This window comes from Oncorhynchus mykiss, chromosome 26, assembly GCF_057628025.1.
Source record: "Oncorhynchus mykiss isolate SJ-2025 chromosome 26, ASM5762802v1, whole genome shotgun sequence".
In the NCBI taxonomy this organism is placed as follows: Eukaryota; Metazoa; Chordata; class Actinopteri; order Salmoniformes; family Salmonidae; genus Oncorhynchus; species Oncorhynchus mykiss.
This window is the reverse complement of record NC_143047.1, coordinates 8,667,573-8,690,734: the sequence shown is the minus strand read 5'-3', so window position 1 is coordinate 8,690,734 and position 23,162 is coordinate 8,667,573. Positions and strand designations below refer to the sequence as shown.

The 23,162-nt window shown below is 45.0% G+C and overlaps 1 protein-coding gene across 35 annotated transcripts in view; it reads left to right on the top strand.

Annotated features, from left to right (window-relative positions):
• LOC110506319 (diacylglycerol kinase zeta) overlaps positions 1 to 23,162 on the top strand; it is a 141,906-nt gene that overhangs the window by 11,721 nt on the left and 107,023 nt on the right. For 11 of the 35 annotated variants that reach the window (XM_090221945.1, XM_090221940.1, XM_090221930.1 and 8 more), the window contains exon 1: positions 15,912 to 16,936. The exons of 13 other annotated variants lie outside the window; for them this stretch is intronic. In XM_090221945.1, coding sequence (XP_090078071.1) covers positions 16,722 to 16,936 — 215 coding nt within the window. In that variant the 5' untranslated portion in view covers positions 15,912 to 16,721. Of the gene's footprint in view, positions 1 to 9,485; positions 9,903 to 15,911; positions 16,937 to 23,162 lie in introns of those variants that run through there. 11 more of the 35 variants (XM_090221950.1, XM_090221948.1, XM_090221944.1 and 8 more) reach the window with 3 other exon arrangements.

Genomic DNA, 23,162 nt, shown 5'->3' with positions numbered 1-23,162 from the left:
AACTGAACACTTAAACAAAAATGACAAAGTGAATCCACAAATCAGTCCTGTCAGGTGAGGAACACTAAACAGAAAACAACTACCCACAAAAACCATGTGGGAAAAAGCTACCTAAGTATGGTTCCCAATTAGAGACAACGATAGACAGCTGTCCCTGATTGAGAACCATACCCGGCCAAAACAAAGAAATACAAACACATAGAAAAATAACATAGAATGCCCACCCAAATCACACCCTGACCAACCCAAAAGTAGAGACATAAAAAGCTCTCTAAGGTCAGGGCGTTGCAGTCGCCTCATTTGACCTTTAAAAAAATAAATACAAATTAGGCCGGGCAAGCTAATGCGTTTCCACAGTTATGCCTTCATCAGATGCATAATGGATGCTCTGAAGGCATAACTGCCGGAAAACGCGTTAGCCTGCCTGGCCAAAAATAAAAAGATGAAATGTAGGTAACGTCTTTTTAAAATTATTTTTTAAAATTATTTTTTAAACATTTGAGTGCAGCTGTTCTTGAACTCGGGATTTCATTTGAAGCCATTGTCACATATGGCAGACCACCCAGCTAATAAAGCGATAGCACACCTGTTACCCACTCAAATACTGTAGCTCTCGGCAACAGCTGAGAAGGGGCACTCTTCTCTCGCCACTGTTGTTGATAATCATGTTTCCTCTCCCATCTTAGGAGGACCCGTAATTACCTTAACCAGGGAATTAAATTGGGAGGAAATAACGTTATCTTTTCTTTGAAGAATAGGCTACACAAACACACCTACACTCCCACGCGCGCACACACAGAAACACACACAGATACAGACATGCACAGAAACACACACAGATACAGACATGCACACAAACACACACCGATACAGACATGCACACAAACACACACCGATACAGACATGCACACAGAAACACGCACCGATACAGACATGCACACAGATACAGACATGCACACAGATACAGACATGCACACAGATACAGACATGCACACCGATACAGACATGCACACAAACACACACCGATACAGACATGCACACAAACACACACCGATACAGACATGCACACAGAAACACGCACCGATACAGACATGCACACAAACACACACCGATACAGACATGCACACAGAAACACGCACCGATACAGACATGCACACAGATACAGACATGCACACAGATACAGACATGCACACAGATACAGACATGCACACCGATACAGACATGCACACAAACACACACCGATACAGACATGCACACAAACACACACCGATACAGACATGCACACAGAAACGCACACCGATACAGACATGCACACAGAAACACGCACCGATACAGACATGCACACAGAAACACGCACCGATACAGACATGCACACAGAAACACGCACCGATACAGACATGCACACAGAAACACACACAGATACAGACATGCACACAGAAACACGCACCGATACAGACATGCACACACAAACACACACCGATACAGACATGCACACAGAAACGCACACCGATACAGACATGCACACAGAAACACGCACCGATACAGACATGCACACAGAAACACGCACCGATACAGACATGCACACAAACACACACCGATACAGACATGCACACAGAAACGCACACCGATACAGACATGCACACAGAAATGCACACCGATACAGACATGCACACAGAAACACACACAGATACAGACATGCACACAGAAACACACACAGATACAGACATGCACACAGAAACACACACAGATACAGACATGCACACAGAAACACACACAGATACAGACATGCACACAGAAACACACACAGATACAGACATGCACACAGAAACACACACAGATACAGACATGCACACAGAAACACGCACAGATACAGACATGCACACAGAAATGCACACCGATACAGACATGCACACAGAAACACACACAGATACAGACATGCACACAGAAACACACACAGATACAGACATGCACACAGAAATGCACACAGATACAGACATGCACACAGAAACACACACAGATACAGACATGCACACACAAACACATACAGACATGCACACACAAACATAAGAGAAAAGGAAAAAGTCGATTCCTACAATTTTGAAAAGGAAATGACAGATGACGATGACAGGATGTCTGGTTGTCATGGCGCACCTAAGAAATCAATGCACCATACAATCAAATTGATCAAATCAAATTATTTTTCATATGCGTCGAATACAACCGGTGCAGACTTTACCGTAATCTTCTTCGGTAAGAGCCCTTCCCCAACAATGCAGAATAAAAAAGTAAAGCATTTGCTTTACATAATAAAATAACAATAACGAGGCTATATACAACCAATATCAGTACCGAGTCAATCTGCAGGGGTACGAGGTAGAGGTAAAATGTACATGTAGGTCGGGTTAAAAGTGACTAGGAAATCAGGATGGATAATAAATAGAGTAGCAGAAGCGTAGGTGAAGAGCTTGAAAGTGTGTCCGTTTTAGAATTTTGAGGTGAGAATTTGACAGGGTGCAAACAACGACGAGCAGAGGAAGAGAGTGAGCAACTCAATTTGGACTCACTGACTGGCCTCTTTCTTTTCCTATGTTTAAAATATGAGATCTGCCTGGGGAGTGGAGTACCTCTCTGTACCACTCTAGCTGAGTTACAGCTCGGCTACGTTAGGAAGAGAAATGGAGACTGAGAAATATTGACGCAAATGAAGACTAGATTTATATGGATCACCAAAGTAGGCTTTATCAGCACTACCAATGGGCTTCAGATTGCTATAAGGTTCACCAGAAAATGGTTGTGGGCGTTTTTGTTAATTGAGACAAACTGGTTTGCCAATGTTGCCTTCCACTTCCCTCTCGCTGCCTCTGCGCGTTTCCATAGCTGCGAAGAGAGCGTCTGTTTTTTGGAGTGCTGCCCTCCAACGCTTTACTGTTGAACAAAATGGTGACGGTTTATTTGTAATGTAAATAATGTGTGGGGGAAGTGGAGCGCTTCTCCATGGGGAATCAACATTAGAGAAAGAGACTGACTAACTGACTCTGACTCTCTCTCTGAGAGAGAGAGAGAGAGAGAGAGAGAGAGAGAGAGACTGAATCTCTCGCTCTCTCTGACTGACTGAATGACTTCTCTGATCATATTAAATGTTGTTATTGATGTTACCGGGCAACTGATAATAGATATGACCTTTGACTGTTGGCACAGTGCTGGCTGAAATTCTACTCTGAATGTAGATTTGGTCTAGCAACGTTCAGTGCAGTACATGGCATCTAGTGCAACAGTTAGACCTATAGAATATCAGTGAGTGACAGGAGAGCCCGTCTGGTTTGCACTGCTGTCAGTGAACCATGGCAGATGGATGAGTCATTCTTCCAGGTTCCTTATAATAGAGATGTACATGTAGTGTCAGACCGCCCTGGCATTTGGGAAAACGTTACTTTAATGTCACACCTAACGGTCTCGACTCAAATTTGATTTGTTACATGCGCCCGACTACAACAAATGTAGACCTTACCGTGAAATGCTGACTTACAAGCCCTTAATCAACAATGCAGTTCAAGAAATAGAGTTAATAAAATATTTACTAAATAAACTAAAGTAAAAAAAATATATACATATATTATATATATTATGCTGGTCTGCTGTATAAGACCACGCCAGTTTATACTGTATGACCACCCTATCCCATGCTGCCTGAAATGAAACCAGAAGGGATGATGATGGAGAGAGAGACAGAGAGTGAGCGTGGGCACACTCTCCAGCCCCACTGCTGAGTGGGCTTCAGTTTCGACGGCACGACTCTCATTTGGATATAGGTGAGTGGCGAGAGGGAGGCCTAGCTGCTGAAGGGAACCCACACACAGAACGCCCATTCTTGGCAGAGGTCCAGGCTTACCACGAGGGGATGTTTCTGTATTGTCAGTACAGGGAGTACACTGTACGGAGAAATAAACACAGAACAGCTGACTTCAGTGAAACAGCCGTAGCATCTCCCTCTCTCTCTCTCTGCTCTCCGGATTAGACTACTGTGAATTAATGAAGCATTGTCCTAGCAAGTTTACCGTGTTGTCTGGGCTGTCCAGCTCAGTTCTGTTCTAATGGCAGATGAATGACAAGACTGCTGCTGTAACTGTACTGAAGCGCTGTCTTCGGGTTTTATTGACTGTGTTTAGCACATTGCGTTGAGAGTAGACAGTTTGTACAAGTCTTAGTCGTTGTAAGAACCCCAAGGAATATGTGGGAATGTAGCTGCATTATCTACCACCAATCTTTATAGAATGCCGGTTGTGTAGGTTTGGCTGGTTGAGAGCGGTTGAGGAAATCTAAAAGATTCGGAACATGAAGCATTGACCTAATTTTGAGACACGGTTTAATTATTTTGAACATAAATCAGTCATCATCTCATTTCCCCTCTAGAAAGCGATCAATAAATCACGAATCATTTTTATAAGTTATTTTCTCTTTTTTTTTTTTTCTAGTGTTTTTCTGCTGGAATAGGAAGTTCCGGGTTGTTCTAGGTAAATGTCCTTTCGGCAGTATGTGAAGCGTTGACATAGGAAGCAGCTGTGGTTCAGCTCCTCGTCAGAAAGCCTCAGGGATATTCTACTGTATTACTCTGGCTCGGCAGAATTCTCCACTGCTATAGTTTGACCCTCCAAAGTGCAGTCTCGCGTCGTGCATTGCGTATCCCCGTTTCTTATTCTGCATGATGTTCTTTCAACTGCTGTACAGTATACTTACACACAACTTGTAAGGTACCTCTTTTATTTCAGACTTGCGCCTGTGGCGTTCAGTAACGTGTAGTGTCTCTCTGGTCCTCTCTGTCACTGAAGAGGTTGTCACATAACAGTAAGTACCTGTCAGCCTATCTGAGAGACGGATGGAGATGAGGGTGTGACAGGAAGATCTTTGATAAGGAAAAGGAGCAGCGCTCGCTCACCATTTTTAAAAACAAACTTTTATTCAAGCAGCTATTAAAAGTGCAACGTTTCGGCTTTCATCAATGGCCTTCAATGGTGACAGAAAGAGACCACTTTCTAATAGATGTGTGTTAGACCAAAATAATGGAAAGCGACACGCGGCCATGTTTTTAGGGCTATGTGTTCTTTTCTTCCATGAACTATGTGGGAAATTGCTAGTCTTTTAGGTGATGGTCTGATTATCAGATTTGTTCCGCTCACAAGGTGGCTTATTCAGTCTGCTGCTTGTTCTGCTTCAGCAGGTCATGGTAACTTGGCAGCAACTGGAATGTAATGAGCTAGGCCTATTGAAAGATTCTGGTATGGCAGAGTAGGTTATTTCTTGCTGATTGGATTGGAATAGTACAAGAGCGCTCGGAATGTTCTAATATGGAACATTGATTAGCAGCATGACCTTATTCAACAAAATCTGGGCCATTTTTTTTACACACGTGTGCCTTATACAAGACACAAGATGACACATATATGAAGGGACTTACCCTAATCATGAAATTGGTGACCCGCCTTGTCACATCTTAGCATGGCCCCAGATCTGTTTGGGCTGTCTTGCCAGCACCTATGATCGTTGTCATAACCAAACCTTGTTGGTCCATGGGTGGAGATGATATACAATGCCCTCTAGTGGATATAGTCTGAAAGGCATGAAATGTGCTGAAGTGGCCCTGAAGTGTTAATTTGTTGAGTGACAATGGTCACCTGTGCTTTTAAGCCAGATATGCAAAGTGCATTTAAAAGGAGTAGGTTATAAGTACTTCAAGGCCTTTATCGCTTTTTTTCCCCCCAGACTAAATGAGTCTGTGTGTAAATGCACAGGGCCATCAATGAGGGAGGGAGGGAGGGAGGGAGGGAGGGGGAGACATGGAGTGGGGTAGAAAGGGGAGGGAGAGAGTATCTCTTTCATCCAGAGAACATAAGAGACTGAGAGCGGGAACCCTTTGGTCGGCTGAAATTGGCTTACAATTCAGATGAAAGTCTTGGCCAAAACGCACATGTATCATGTCTAGCTAACAAGAGAGACTGAACAGAGAAACAAAATGGAGAGCCATCTTGCGAGACAGGCATCACTCCACCTTCCCTCGCCATCCACTCTCATCTTTGATCATCTACACGTGTGTGTGTGTGTGGGTGGGTGTGTGTGTGTGCTGCATGTACTAATTAATTAATTTAACAATGTTGGTGGATTTTCTTTCACCCGTAATTCACTTAATCAAAGGGATTCATGCCTTGCCGGTGTTTAAACCAGCCTGGTGGTGGTGTGAGTTTGACTTTCGCGTCCCACGCGCTGCCGCATCAACCCAAAGAGAAGTTAGCTCTACTGTACTAAAAGCAGAACCATACAACCACTCACCTAAAACAGAGAGGTTTGATAAACCGCTAAAAGTGACACATGGCAGAATGTCAGTTCACAGACGGCGAGCCTGATGTGACTCTGAGGTCAGTGACTCAACAAATAATCTCTCAATTTCCAAACCGCTCTGGCAGCAGGGTGTGAACGCACAGCACAGCACAGCACAGTCAGAGAGGGAGTCCGAGAGCTCAGACTGGTTGTTCTTTTCTCAGCAGTGATCTGAGTGGCACTTGGCTCAATGCAGCTATCTCTCTGTGGTCTATGTGACTGCTAACCCATCTCATGGTTCCTCACTTTAGCCTCCTTCAAATTCAGTCAGCATTTCTCAAGGAGCCGGCATGTGAATATCTTGCCGCCCTAGGCCTCACACACTTAAACAGCTGAAGTAGCATAAGGTCTTTGTAACGCACACTCATGAAACTTTTCTGATGATAACGTCTGGCGGTAGAGAGCGTCGAGGTATAAGGGATTATGTCAGTTGCCGTGGACACTACACCTTACGAAGAGCTACCGTGTTCCATGCTGACATAATATGTGACAGACCCTCTGTAATAAACACTGACCAAAAAAATATATAAAATGCAACATGTAAAGTGTTGAGCCAATGTTTCATGAGCTGAAATATAAGATCCCAGAAATGTTCCATACCCATAAAAAAAGCTTATTTCTCTCAAATGTTGCGCACACATTTGTTTACTCCCCTGGTAGTGAGCATTCCTACTTTGTCAAGATCCACCTGACCTGATTACATGGCATGGTAGGGCAGGGTAGCCTAGTGGTTAGAGCGGTGGACTAGGAACTAGAAGGTTGCAAGTTCAAACCCCCGAGCTGACTGGGTCGTTCTGCCCCTGAACAGGCAGTTAACCCAGGCCGTCATTGAAAATAAGAATTTGTTCTTAACTGACTTGCCTAAATAAAGGTAAAATAAAAAATAAAAATGATCATTACACAGGTGCACCTTATGCTGGGGACAATAAAAGGCCACTCTACAATGCCACAGATGTTTTGAGGGAGTGTGCAATTGGCATGCTGACTGCAGGAATATCCACATTGGCTGTTGCCAGACCAATGTCGTTTTACAGAATTTGGCAGTACGTCCACCCAGCCTCACATCCACAGGCCATGTGTAACCACACCATCCCAGGACCTCCACATTCGGCTTCTTCACCTGAGGGATCGTCTGAGACCAGCCACCCGGACAGCTGGTGAGACTGTGGTTTTGCACAACCGAAGAATTTCTTCACAAACTGTTAGAAATCGTCTCAGGGAAGATCACCTGTGTGCCCGTTGTCCTCACCAGTTTGGCGTCGTAACCAACTTCTTCAGTGGGCAAATGCTCACCTTCGATGACCACTGGCACGCTAAAGAAGGTTGCTCTTCACGGATGAATCCCGGTTTCAACTGTACACGGCAGATGACAGACAGCGTGTATGGCGTCGTGTGGGCGAGCGGTTTGCTGATGTCAACATTGTGAACAGAGTGCTCCATAGAGGTGGTGGGGTTATGGTATGGGGAGGCATAAGCTACAGACAACCAACACAATTTCATTTTTATTGATGGCAATTTGAATGGACAGATATAACGTGACGAGATCCTGAGGCCCGTTGTCGTGCCATTCCAGCGCCGCCACCACCTCATGTTTCAGCATGATAATGCACGTCGCAAGGATCTGTACACAATTCCTGTAAGCTGAACATGTCCCAGTTCTTCCATGGCCTGCATACTCACCAGACATGTCACCCATTGAGCATGTTTGGGATGCTCTGGATCAACGTGTATGACAGCGTTCCAGTACCCGCCAATATACAGCAACTTCACACAGCCATTGAAGAGGAGTGGGACAACATTACATAGACCACAATTAACAGCCTGATCAACTCTGTTCGAAAGAGATGTCGCTCTGCATGAGGCAAATGGTGGTCACACCAGACACTGACTGGATTTCTGATCCACGCTTCTACCTTTTTTTAAGGTATCTGTGACCAACAGATGCATATCTGTATTCCCAGTCATGTGATATCCATAGATTAGGGCCTAATGAATTGAATTGATTGAGTTCCTTATATAAACTGTAACTCAGTAAAATCTTTGAAATTGCTGCGTTACATTTTATGTTTTTGTTCAGTGTAGCTATACCCCAAATCGTTCAAAACCTAGAGCCAAACTAGTCTGTTTGTCACAACCGCTTTAGCGAACATTGGATATTACTCACGTAACCACGGTTCTATGACCTAAGCGTCACATTCACTTGACTACATAAAAATATGTATAAAAAATAAATCCACCACGTGCTGCTTTTAATCTGCTGGCGGGACGGATCCAGCCCGGTGGGCATATTTTGCCCAGGACTGATCTATATGATGATAGGGCATCAGGTTGTCCCTGTCCCTAACTCTGATCTTAGACCTGAAGAGATACGAGATCAGCTGGTCACCATGACAGATGTCGGTCTTAGCTTTTTCTTTTTTATGTTCTGCCTATCCTCTCTGTCTCTCACCCACATTTCGTCTGTCTGTCTTTCTGTCTGTCTGTCTGTCTGTCTGTCTGTCTGTCTGTCTGTCTGTCTGTCTGTCTGTCTGTCTGTCTGTCTGTCTCACATTCTCTTACTCACGCTGTCTTTTTACAGCAATCACTTTTCACATGTAAGGTAGTGCAGCGGCTCGGTCTGCTCTGCTCCTCGTCTTTCGGCTCACACAGCGCTACACCATCAGCCAGGAATGCAAGCTAAATCAAGGAGGCTGAGAGACAAACGGAGATATCTCTCCTCCATCCTCTCACTTCCAACTGTTTTATTGTTGTAATACGTGTGCCAAGCAATAAGTGACATTCAACTAAACTTGTCTGCCCATTAGCTTTTACAATTGCGATACTGTCCAATCCGGGAATACAACTCTGAGGTCAAAAGTTCAGGCATACTGTAACTCAATATATATGACAGGTACTGTACTGTAGGATTCAAGGCCTTCATTTTTAGTTCAACATGCTGTATAAAGTTTCTCATTGCCCTCCCCATCAACTATCAAAGATAAACATTGGGGGTAGGGGGAATGTCCTCCAGCTGTCTAAAAATAGCCAGCAACTCAATCAGTTTGGCCATGTTTTATTTTTACCATGTTTTTGGCATGCTCTCCCCTTGCGTGCGTGCGCTCTCTCTCTCTCTCTCTCTCTCTCTCTCGATCTCTCTCTCTCACTTACACACACTCTCACTCAGTCACTCTCACACTCTCACACTCTCACACACTCACTCACTCACTCACTCACTCACTCACTGGCTAATGTCACAAGCCATGAGGAAGTCATGAAACAGGAAGTGAGCAGAAGTGGACGGGGGGGGGGGGGGGGGGGGGGGTTAAGATAGTTCTGAGAGACAGACGGCGCAGTTGTCAGTTGGACTGGAGCTCCGTAACTCGTTGCTAAGCTTGTGTTGGGGGCTGACACAGGAATGCTAGACAGGACAAGGAAGACCGCTCTTTGGTGAGCCGCCACAAAGGAAGGCAGAGTGGGGACAAAGGACTGGATATGTGGGGTCGCTGGGGGAAGTGGGACGTCCCTCCAACCCCTCCGCTTGCCCTCACTCACAGGTAGTGGTGTGTGCTCCTTACTTCCCTTTGGTTTTTTGATCACAAACCACTAATGGCCAGAACGTGGTGTGAAACCCAGACTATGGAAACATTTCTCTATATTTTGGTTTGATTTGTTCAGTGGGACTTTTGGTTTAGTATGTCTAAGAGTATACTCAGTAAAGCTTTACTTGGGTTACAGATGCTGAACACTAAGATGGCGTGTTGAGATAATAATATATATTTTCTGTGTTATGACAGAAAAGGAAGTTGAGGCTGTGTCAAACTTAGAAATGTAGTTTTGCAGCGTCCACTTATAAATAGCTTGGCCATCCACCAGTATGGGATTCATTTATGACCTTAAACAGGGCTGTATAACGTTCCAGAAAGTTGTCCATTATCCCGAGAATTTGACTGGGATGAACCGGGTGAAGACTAATGTCATGCAATGCTGAAGTTGTGCTGTTTTTGGGATGTTGCTGATGCTATGACAATGAGCAATAGTCAAGGGCTGGATGTTTGTTTTGTTCTGGGAAAAGGAGCAGTTTATAGTTCTCATTTGTGCAACATCTGCTATGTGCAACAACGGACTTGTTCTCATTGAGATTGGTTGCACAATTCTCCATAAAAGAAAAAGGTGTATATCGTAACATTCACACTTCCTTGGTATATTGTCCCCATTTGTCTTAAGACTTTTCACTCATCTTACAATACGCCCACGTTATATTTACTTAGTACAGGAGTGTGGGTCATTGATTCAATCCCTGGGGAGAAATGTAACTCAGTTGCACAACATACCCATGGGGGGGCGCCCTAAACCTCTGCTTGTTTTGTTCTGCATCTCCATCTGCTTATCGGTCTGTCTCGCTTTCTGAGTTTCTGGTTGGTCATGCCGTCATCCGTCATTCATTTTATAACTGCTGTTCTTTTCACTGTATGTCCTTCTGACCCAATGATTGCGTTAACTTAACTAGAGACAATATAGCGGTAATGCACTGTTTTATCCCGTAGGCCTATAGTGTGACGCGTTCTCTGTCTATTCCATTCTTGGAATATAAGTTCCAAAGTTCTCTTTAAGCTGTTGTGGATCTTCTATTTATGACAGTTGAAACCAGGCGGTGTGTTGCTGTTTGAATACTCCCCCCCCCCCCCCCCCTCATGTAACACAGCTGAGGGGTATACTAAGGAGGAGGATCAATGAGTCGGCTAACTTTGATTAAAACAACCAGAAATAATTACTACTACAAAAAGGATGCTTGTTGAGTCAATTAGATCATTCCCATTTCAAGCTTATCGTTCTTTAAAAAAATATGTAATTTCCAAATATTTAGGCAAGTTAGCTAATTGATCCCATTTTGAAGTAAACCCTTTTGATGGAAAGAACTAGGACCAAAACAAAAGCCAATGGAACAATAGCAGGAAACACCTTGCGGTTCAGTTGTAAAAGTGAGTACAACTCCCCCGCTGGTGACATCACTTCCTTCCTGTCAAAGTAGTAGAAAGTGACAACAGGACAGGGAGAGGGGCCATGCTGCTGCTAGTGCCCTAAACTGCCCAGGAATGTGGAATTTTCGGGTGGACCTAAAATAAAATCATGCTTATCTATTTACTTGTTGACAGATCAGACACTTTGCTGTCTGTGGACTCTACACTCCTTATATTTACTGTAGGGCCACAATGTAGTAGCAATGCGGTGGCCTGATGACTGTTTTCAAGTGGGATATTCTGATTTTATTCAATCTGCACAGTAAAGGTTGTCTGCTCAGTGCTCAGTATGAGGCCTTCTCCCTCAACCCCACACGTCCTGGGGTGCTCCCCAATAATCTGTCTGCTTCTCTACATTCCTCTGTTCCTCCTCACCTGTGGAGTCCTGTCCCAGTCTACCTCTACCCCTCTACCCCTCAAATGCTCCCCCCTCTCCTCCTGGGAGGAGCCTCACAGCATGAATTACAGCATGAATTACATCTTTTTGGCCCCTTCTAATAGAGCTCGCCAGCTTGTAGTCCTGAAAAATGGAAACGAGTTAGCATTTTCTACCTCTGGTTCGTTGGCCATTACTATGGGGGAAATGAATGGGGTTTTGGGATAAACACCGAAAATAAGGTCTGAGGTTAACACAGGGTTAGGAGATATTTTCTGTTTTGTTCTATATCAGTCAGTTTAAAAATTCACAAAAAATGATGTAAACTGATGAGGATTATAATAGAACAAAACAAATATGATGTCTTAAGCCTGTGTTTAACACAGATCTTATTTTCTGCAATTATCCCAAAATCCTATTCATTTCCCCCATAGGCTTTGGCCAACAAGCCATGAGAGTTTTGCCTGCAAAAACAAACCATTACTATTGCTCTCTATGGTCAGCTAATTTAATGACCAACTCACCACATCTACTGAGATGCCAATCACAGAGCCTTCTATAATCTAAAGGACTGCTGTCTCGTAGTTTGATATGATGTTCCCAGTTATCGTCGTCATACCTCACAAGCTGTCTTAAAAAAATCTTTTTAATGGAATTCTCAAATATATCAATGTGCATTCGGGAAGTTTTCAGATCCCTTCACTTTTTCCACATTTGTTAGGTTACATCCTTATTCTTAAAAAATAATGACAAAGCAAAAACAGATTTATCCATTTTTGCTAATTTATATATTAAAAAAAAAAAAACATTTGCATAAGTATTCAGACCTTTTACTCAATACTTTGTTGAAGCGCCTCGAGTCTTCTTGGGTATGACGCTACAAGCTTGGCACGTCTATATTTGGGGAGTTTCTCCCATTTTTTCCTGCAGATCCTCTCAAGCTCTGTCAGGTTGGACAGCTATTTTCAGGTCTCTCAAGAGATGTTCAATTGGGTTCAAGCCAGGGCTCTGGCTGGGCCACTCAAGGACATTCGAAGACTTGCCCAAAGCCAGTCCTGCATTGGTTTGGCTGTGTGTGCTTAGGGTTGTTGTCCTGTTGGAAGTTGAACCTTTTCCCCAGTCTGAGGTCCTGAGCGCTCTGGAGCAGGTTTTCATCAAGGATCTCTCTGTACTTTGCTCTGTTCATCTTTCCCTCAATCCTAAATAGTCTCCCAGTCCCTAACGCTGAAAAACATCCCCGCAGCATGATGCTGCCACCACCATGCTTCACCGTAGGGATGGTGCCAGGTTTCCTCCAGATGTGATGCTTTGCATTCAGGCCAAAGAGTTCAATCTTGGTTTCATCAAACCAGATAATCTAGTTCCTCATGGTCTGAGTCTTTAGTGCCTTTTGTCAAACTCCAAGAGGGCTGAAATGCCTTTCACAGAGGCGTGGCTTCCGTCTGGCCGCTCTACCATAAAGGCCTGGTTGGTGGAGTGCTGCAGATGGTTCTCCTTCTCGAAGATTCTCCCATTTCCACAGAGGAGCTCTGTCAGAGTGACCATAAGGTTCTTAGTCTAGGAATAGTCTTGGTGGTTCCAAACTTCTTCCATTTAAGAATTATGGAGGCAGCTGTGTTCTTGGGGACCTTCAATGCTGCTGAAATCATTTGGTACCATTCCCCAGATCTGTGCCTCGGCACAATTCTGTCTCGGAACTCTACGGTGCCTTTCCAAATCATGTCCAATCAATGGAATTTACCACAGTTGGACTCCAATCAAGTTGTAGAAACATCCCAAGGATGATCAATGGAAACAGGATGCACCGGAGCTCAATTTCGAGTCTCACAGCAAAGGGTCTGAATACTTATGTAAATAAACATTTGCTAAAATATCGAAACTGTTTTCACTTTGTCGTAATGGGGTATTGTGTGTTGATTGACGAAGGAAAGATGTCATTTAATCCATTTTAGAATAAGACTGTAACGTAGCAACGTGGGAAAAGTGAAGGGGTCTGAATACTTTCCGAAGGCACTCTATCATACAATATTGACCAACTATAAAATATTGCTGAGACATTGACCTACGATAATGTTTGTTACAAAGAGACTGCAACACGGACAGAAGACACTTGCTGTTTGAACCACAGGGGATGAAAGGTCTCTCCACAGAAACAGCCCACCCCCATAATGTAATTGGGGCGTGACGTGGCCCCAGATAGCAAGGCAGTCCAGAGCCATCATTATTCACTGAATTAAAAGAGAGACCTTTTCCAGCTCCCCATATCCTGGACCTATCGCTTCCTAATTGATACAGTTAACTGCAGTGTGGTCCATTAGGCTGAGACTGTGCCTGGTGTGGTCCATTAGGCTGTGCCTGGTGTGGTCCACTGCCCCCCCCTACATTGGTGTGGTCAGTGTAGGGGGGGGCGCAGAGTTGGGAGGATCAGAGCCTCCTACGTCTGGACCTGCGGCTAATCACTAATCAGTGAGGTTCCTCTTCTCTGGCCCTCGATGGTGCGACTCACATTGACACAAAACTCTCAATTGCACACGTAGTAATATATGTGTAGTGGTAACATCAGCCGTTGTCTTGCTTGGTAACCAATGTCTGGCTTAGTAACGTGGTAGTTGCTTAAGGTTCTTGTAGGAGTCGTGTATATTTCCTCGCTGTTGTTTTGTGACTAATAGGTCGTCTGGTGGACTAACTGGAGCCCTGTATGCAGCCCCGTCTGTGTGGCGCTCCCATCTCTCTTCCTCCTCGTGGCATGATGCATTATTGAAGCAGAGGGCGCTCTAAAACCTGGGGATTGATTCTGTTGATTAGAGAGGGGAGCAGGGAGAGGAGTTGTGTGTGTGTGTGTGTGTGTGTGTGTGTGTGTGTGTGTGTGTGTGTGTGTGTGTGTGTGTGTGTGTGTGTGTGTGTGTGTGTGTGTGTGAGAGAGAGATTTGGCATTCGGTGTGGCTTTGATCCCCGAGAATGAAGCTGAACGAACAAATTCTAGAGGTGCTGAGTCTGTTGAAAGCCCTATTTTTTATTTTTTTTACACGGTTTATTTGAAAGATATTCCCATTGAGGACAAATAAATGAATAAACAGGTCTGGGGAGGTCCTATTTTCTGCCCAGCAGACACAGAGGAGCCTGTTTGCGGGGATGCTCTGATGGCGTCAATCCAGGGTCTCCTTCGCCTGGTCATTTGTTGACTCATATCCCTGCATGATTGATTATCTCAATTTGCTGCGAATGTAAGAGGCAGATAATCACTATTTGTGTGTGAGAGTCTGTTACTTTTGAGTCTGTTACTCTTGGAGAGTGGGATAAACAGAGATTACAAAACTAAATGGGGGGGGGGGGGTGGGGTAAAGAGAAGGCGTTGGAGAGAGAGGACTCCAAGCTGAGGTTGTTACTTCATAGATGCCACAGTTGAAATGTTCTGATCAGACAGAGTCAAGTTTGTGCTATAACCGTTATCAGCTGACTCAGGGCTGGATGAGGAACAGCTGAGCACAGCAGTGTTGCCGCATTGCACTCTACAGCGTGCGTTTTAAGCCATACCAAATGGATGGCGTGGGCTTTCTACCCGTCTTTATGTAATGTTTGAGTAGGCTGGCAACTGAACATCCTGCAGAGCTTGGTGCCAACGCTGGAAACTCTTATCCACACACAGAAATGTGCGCAATCGACTGGATCAACAAATGGAACATTAGACAACACACACGCATGCAAACACCCCATCCATCTAGATTCTCTACACCCCTGTCTGTGTATCTGGGGACAGTTCTATGGGACTGTCCCTCAGAGCCAGATTCTGGTGTCACTGTGCTCCTGACTCCACTAATTGTATGTGGCTTTTCTATCTTGTTAACACACGGGGGAAAAAACACTGTATAGGCTGGGTTTTTGTGAGCCGAAGCAACTTGGCGACTGAACGAGAACAAGCAGGCTGGCTGTGTCGGTGGGAAGCGTCTAGCACAATACTCACCCTTCCACACTGACAGGCAAGCAGGCACAGGGAGTTTGCCGTACTCCCTCACCACACAGGGCTTATGGAGGAGTGTCCTGGGCTCTCCTTCTCCTCCCCCTCCTTCTCCCTATCTCTCATGTATTTCTAATGAACCAACAGTGGATGGCCATGCATCTGCTTCCCACCTCAGGCCAATCTGGAGAGAGAGAGAGAGATCTTTCTAAGAGACAGCTACTAAACACAGCGAGTGGAGAGTACAAGCCACACACTGAAAGACAGGAAAAACAGTCAGGCAGCTGAATAGGCACCTATGCTTGGGGTCCTATGAGTGGCTCTTCTGGATTTGACACTTCCTGGACTGTTGCAGTCCTGAGAGAGGGAGCCGACTGAGCTGTGTGAGTGCATAATTGAGCGTGAGCAGCAGGGAGAGCAGTACGGACAGCAGAGGATCAGAGAAACGGGAGACCGAGGTTCTCAAAGGAGGCGGGGGGGTGGGGGGGAGTGAAGTGAGAGAAGGAGGAGAGGGGAGGGAAAAAAGGAATGAAGGAAACAACAACCAACTACAAGCTCCTAAGAAACAGCCTCTGCTTGAAGCCAATGGATCAAGGACTCAGGGACTTGAACTCTGCAGCAGGACTTAACTTCCTGAGGAAGTGTGCTGGTGGAACTTGAGGAAAAGAGAAAGGGAGAGACAAAGAGGATTACAGGACGTAGCTCAAACAATGATCTCTCCCTCTGGCGGAATGGGAAGCTTACTCCACACCTAGGCTAATCAGGACCTGGGAGCCTAAGCATCTCTCTCTGACTTTTCTCTTGTCTGTTATCTTGTTTGGTCTATGCTGGTTGGGAGGGACTGAGGTAAGCCCGGTAGAGCTCCGGTAGACTGTTTACTCTTTTTCACGTGGGTATTTACTAGTGAGAATTGTTGCCATTTTTTTGCTGCGGCTACAGCCATGAGGACTTTGTGACTCCTGGGGCACTTTTTAAGCCCCTACACTGGAGTGGACCTGCGTTAGTGGCTGACGGAGAGGCTGCCATGGAGCAACAGTGTGACCAGGGGGCAGGGCCTGGGCTGGCCGGGTCCGACTCAAACCCGGGCTCCCTGAGGGAAGGGGAGGGTGCCGTCGCCACCACCTCTGCCTCCTCTTCCAACTCAGACCTGCCCACCGCCCTCTTACCTGACGGGGAGCACCCGGACACGGGCCGAAGGCAAAGCAAACCCTTCACTGGCCTCAAACTGTTCGGCAGGAGGTAAGGCACAGACCAACCTCTCACTAAGCCACTGAAGTGCATTGATTACAATGCTGTGGTGGCTGTAAATGTTCTGTGCTTGATTTGATTCCTGGATGCTCACTTAGGAGTAGCAGTAGTAGCAACAGGTATGAGTTTCCAGTACATGCCAATAATGACTGGGCTGTATGTGTGAGCGGGTTAGTATCCATGCAGTTGTCCCTCCGAGGCAGCTGTAGTACTGGTGTTTGCGTTCGTCACTCACGTGTGTGTGTGTGTGTGTGCGTTGTGATTACTGTATGGGGGATTGATCTGTGCCTCTATGTCTATACAGTACAGCCTGGTCTGCTTTTGGTCTGACCTTGATGTACAGTCTAATCGCAGACAAGTCTGTCTTTTCCAACCATTGCATACCCTGTCGCTGAGTGTTGCACCGTAACACCATGGCATAAATGAAGCACTCAGGTTACAGTATACAGTATTACTAGTCGGCGAAACACTACCTGGTTAGGCTACAGCATGGGATGCACTTTGACCATCTCTGAATGAGTGAGGACGTGTAGGAGGCAACGACTGCAGAGATTAGCAGTAAAAACAGTCGAGGATTGATTTAGTAAGAGTGAGTGATTTGTTTCCATTGCCAGTGGAATAGTCGAGCTTGATTAGGAAACTCGTATCATCTCCTCTGCTCTCTGAGAAGGTGTGCGACTCGTTCTCCTCATTAACACAATCGCGGTCACGTGGTGGTGTCACAATTTGTCCCATGGTCATAACACACATCGAGAGACAACGCCAACGTCAAATCCCAAAATGTCACCTGCCAGTCGCGGTGACCTTGCACCAGATTCAGTGACAACATTCATCCTGTTGTCATACTAGCATCTTACTACTACTCTGTCATGCACATCTATCTATCTCTGGAATGCCGTCCGCTGTTCTTTTACTTTCCGTCTCGTAACCCACAGGTGGCTAGGGCCAGTGATACTTTGAGGCCTTGCACCCTCCGAGCAGAACAGGACGAGAATGTTACACATCTCTCTCACCCAGAGGTTATTTTTAAACCTAATTAGCTGCTCCCCCCACCCCTGCCTTCCTTGAAAGCCTTCAAAGCACAATCACAAGATGAAAAGATGAAAGATTTCCAGAGATGAAGTTTGGGCTAGTCTGAGCCAGGGCGCTGAGACCTGTGTGATGGAGTTTAGATGCGTGTTGTTCCACTGAGACCTGGGTCCACAGACTGTCGGCTGGTGATGACAGAGGGAGATGTGACTCAGATCAATCAGTCACAATGGCACTTGCCACAGCACCGTCCTCTCTAACCGAGTCACCGCTCATCTTAGTTCATCTTAGCGGTCATGCTGACGACACACAATATTTTCTTTGATGCAAGTTAGATAATGAGGAAACAACGAGAATGAATAGCATGGTACTGTATTGCTGTTTGCAAATGAACAGAGGCGTCTTTGAAGACGTGTTGCTGGCGGATGCTGATCTAAGATGAGCCTTTGTGTAGAGATAGGGTTTGAGGGCCGAGATAACGGTCATGCCAGCCATGCTGTCCTCGCTGTTTTTAAGATCTGTGTCGGAAGTGAAGTCGGCACTGACACGAGACGTGCCTGGCAATGACGTCATTTAAAACGAGACGCCTGATATGCCTCCCCGTTGCTGAGAGCACTTACAGTACTCCTGACGTTATGGTGCATTAGCTAATGAGCTGTTGGGTACTATCCTAGTTCAATCAGGTAATCGAAATGTTAAAGAAATGCCAGACTCAACGAAAGAGCCCAGTTTAGTAGGTTGATGTAACCAAATATGGACATATTCATTCGTATCAGAGTACATCTTTGATTGCAGCAGCGTGCAAAGCAACGTTCTGACCACTAATGACCTTCATCATGATCAGAGTGCTGTTAAACATTTTCTTGTGCTCTACCTTTGCGAGATACCAATGCCGAGCGCCACAGACAGTGAGTCGGAATTCCGTTTTAGTCATCTTTCTGTGTTTCTCTCTCTCTCTCTCTTTCTCTCTCTCTCTGGCTGTGTTTTGTTTGTTTTTTCCCCCTGTTATGTTTAAGTGTGTTTATCTCTGTGGCCCTGAGTAAACACATGCTGCCTGTCGGCTGTGATGGCGCAAAACAGAGAGCAGCCGTTGGTGGTCTCTCGCCTCTTTAACTCAGTGGAATTTTAATGAGCTAGAGCTGGAGGGGACCTCTTAGCCATCCACCCCCCCCCCCCCCGTTCTCCTCCCTCTTCTCTAAAGGAGAAATCTCACCGTGAAGTCGACAGACACGAAGGCCCATTTTTCTAACAAGGCGCTATGGTGTCAGAAACTGGATTATTTATTTGTCCTTTCTGAAGCAAAAGGAAGTGCAACATCAGTAGCTCATGTGTCTACTGTAATTGAACTTAACCGAGGTAATTCATTAATTTGGGACCATTTCTGTGGACAGAAATAGGTTTTGGTTATGTGTCAGAACCTGGCTGCCTGGGTTAGGGCTCTACTACAGGTCACAAGTCAGAACCTTTTACAACCTTTCACCCTTTACAATTCCCAACGCATGGTTTGCCCACTTTGCTAGAGAGAGGCCCCGACTCTCAGAAGGAATGATTATGGAAAGGAGAGCGGCGGAGACATAGACATTAAGAATAGAAGAACATTTTATAAGGAGGCTATTTTAGTTCTGCTTCAGCGTCTGATAAGGAGTCGCTGATGATGTGTTTATAGGACAGTAGCCGTATGGTTTGTGGAAGCAGGCGAGTGAGAACACTTCTTTCCTTTTGTTAAGAGGCACTGACATTTTTGTCAACATGGATTTCCAAGTCATAAGGATGTGGAGATGGTGAATGAAGGACAAAGGAGGAATCGAGAAGGATTTATAAGACGATAACGATGGTCCACATGATCTCCAGTTCAGTCTTCTTACAGAGCTGACGTACTTAGTCTAAGCCTGGTGGGAAATAGCCAGAAAAGCCTAGCAATCATAGTGGCAAACGGCCCTGTGAAATGCTTTCATGGGATTCACAATAGATCAAATAATGATCTAATCAGGTCCAACAATAGAGACGTGTTAACTCTATTGGAGGCATATTCACGTGTCTTACTTGCTTAAAACTTCTTAGGGCTGAAATCCCGTTAACGGGATTGATATGTCAACAGCCAGTGAAAGTCCAAATTCAAAACAACAGAAATCTCATAATTAAAATTCCTCAAACATACATGTATCTTACACAATTTTAAAGGTAATCTTGTTGTTAATCCCACCACAGTGTCCGATTTCAAATAGGCTTTACAGCGAAAGCACCACAAACGATTATGTTAGGTCAGAGCCAAGTCACAAAAACACACACAGCTATTTTTCCAGCCAAAGAGTGGAGTCACAAAAAGCAGAAATAGAGATAGAATTAATCACTAACCTTTGATGATCTTCATCAGATGACACTCATAGGACTTCATGTTACACAATACATGTATGTTTTGTTCGGTAATGTTCATATTTATTTTTAAAAATCTCAGTATACATTGGGCGCGTTATGTTCAAATCATACACCCCCCCCCCCCTTCCTCTTTCCGGAGAGGTGTTTATCTCTGACGCCGTGGAGAAGACCGGTGGCTGAACCGATTCCGACCACATATCCTGAGAGAGCTATGTTTCCATGAAACAGAGAATGTTACAAATTTAGTCTACCTTGTTTTCAAGAGACTGGACATTGGTGAGTAGTATACTCAGGAGCGGTGAGCGATGTGCACGTCTACGGAGTCTGACCAGAAGGCCGCTCCATCTGCCCCGTCTACAGCGCCGTTGTTTTTGGTTGGCTACTGGGATCAGATCCATTGGCCTTGACATTTCAATTGCCTGATTTCCTTTATAATGTAACTCAGTGAAATTGTTGCGTGTTGCGTTTTATATTTTTGTTCAGTGCATAATATTGTAATATTGCGATTCCCCCATCACTATTAGCTACGAGAATGGTTAGCTACGATGGCCTGATGAGATGTTTTTTTTTATTATAAAACACTTGTCATGTGGAAATTGTTACCCAATTTTCATTCATCCACCATCCACATTGGAAAAGCAAAGATCTGTCCTATACTTTCCCTTAGCCTTTGGCTGTAATCAATTAACCGAGAATGCCACTGATTGCCTGACACCTCTAGTAGAGAAAATCAATCGCATGGTGTGTTGACTCAATCTATCTGTAAACAGAGAGAAACAGGCTCTAAGGATCCATCTGTGCATCAACTATTTCCCTGGTAACCGAAGAGACGCTGGATCAGAACCAGAGCCTGCTCACAGGGGATCAACACCACAACACCAATGAAGGTTTATATTATTCTGCCTGCTTCAGGGGTTTTCCTTGTCAGATGGAACACCAGGAATAACCATATATGGACAGTGCATTCAGAAAATATTCAAACCACTTGACTTTTTCCACATTTGTTACGTTGCAGCCTTATTCTAAAATAGATTTCAAAAATTAAAAAATATATTTAAAAAATTGTGCATCACACAATACCTCATAATGACAGGTTTTTAGACATTTTTGCAAATGTGGAAATATAACATAACATAACATTTACATAAGTATTAAGACCCTTAGTTGATGCATCTTTGGCAGCAAATACAGTAGTGGGTATGAAGCTACAAGCTTAGCACACTTGTATTTGGGGAGTTTCTCCCATTCTTCTCTGCAGATCCTCTCAACCTCTGTCAGGTTGGATGGGGAGCAACGCTGCACAGCTATTTTCAGATCTCTCCAGAGATGTTTGATCGGGTTCAAGTCCGCGCTCTGGCTTGGCTACTCAAGGACATTCGGAGACTTGTCCCAAAGGCACCGCTGCGTTGTCTTAGCTGTGTGCTTAGGGTCGCTGTCCTGTTGGAAGGTGAACCTTTGCCCCAGTCTGAGGTCCTGTGCGCTCCGGAGCAGCTTTTCATTAAGGATCTCTCTGTACTTTGCTCCGTTCATCTTTCCCTCGATCCCGACTAGTCTCCCTGTCGCTGCCACTGAAAAACATCCCCACAGCATGATGCTGCCACCACCATAGGGATGGTGCCAGGTTTCCTCCAGATGTGATGCTTGGCATTCAGGCCAAAGAATTCAATCTTGGTTTCATCAGACCAGAGAATCTTGTTTTTGATGGTCTGAGAGTCCTTTAGCCCGCTTGGAGGTGGCCAAAAGGCACCTGTCAGTGCCTTTTTACTGAGGAGTGGCTTCCGTCTATCCACGATACCATAAAGGCCTGATTGGTGGAGTGCTACAGAGATGGTTGTCCTTCTGCAAGGTTCTCCCATCTCCACAGAGGAACTCTGGAGCTCTGTCAGAGTGACCATCCGGTTCTTGGTCACCTCCCTGACTAAGGCCCTTCTCCGCCAATTGTTCAGTTAGGCTGGGAGGCCAGCTCTAGGAAGCGTCTTGATGGTTCCAAACTTCTTCCATTTAAGATTGATGGACGCCACTGTGTTCTTGGGGACCTTCAATGCTGCAGAAATGTGTTGGTGCCTTGATACGATCCTGTCTCAGAGCTCTACGGACAATGCCTTCGACCTCATGGCTTGGTTTTTGCTCTGACATGCATTGTCAACTGTGGGACCTTATGTAGACAGGTGTGTGCCTTACCAATTCATGTGAAACCAATTGAATTTACGACAGGTGGACTCCAATCAAGTTGTACAAACATCTCAAGGGGGATCAATGGAAACAGGATACATCTGAGATCAATTTCGAGTCTCGGAGCAAAGGGTCTGAGTACTTATCTAAATAAGGTATTTCTGGGGTTTGTTTCTGCTAATATTCTACAAACCTGTTTTTGCTTCGTCATTATGGGCTATTGCATGTGGATTGATGAGGAAAAATGTTTATTTAATCAATTTTAAAATAAGACTAACGTAACAAAATGTGGAAAATGGGAAGGGGTCTGAATACTTTCTGAATGTACTGTATTATTGAATCAATAATCACTGTGTTTTAATTTGTCTATATGGGCCAACAGTGCATTCATCACTCTCCAGGAAAGAGCCATTGTAGGGCTATCGCATGTCTGGAGGCTGAGTGTCTGAGCCACCATTGATGTTGTGGCTGATTTGTCTTGATGGTTTTCAGTGGCCTCAGGGAATGTGATCTGCCTGCGGTCGACCCTTTGGTCGACCCCTTTGCCCTGTTGATATTGGCACAAGGCTGTCAGGCTGGTGCCTACTGCTATCGTTTTTTCCCAAACTCTTTTTTTTAACCTTCAAATATCACACTGTGA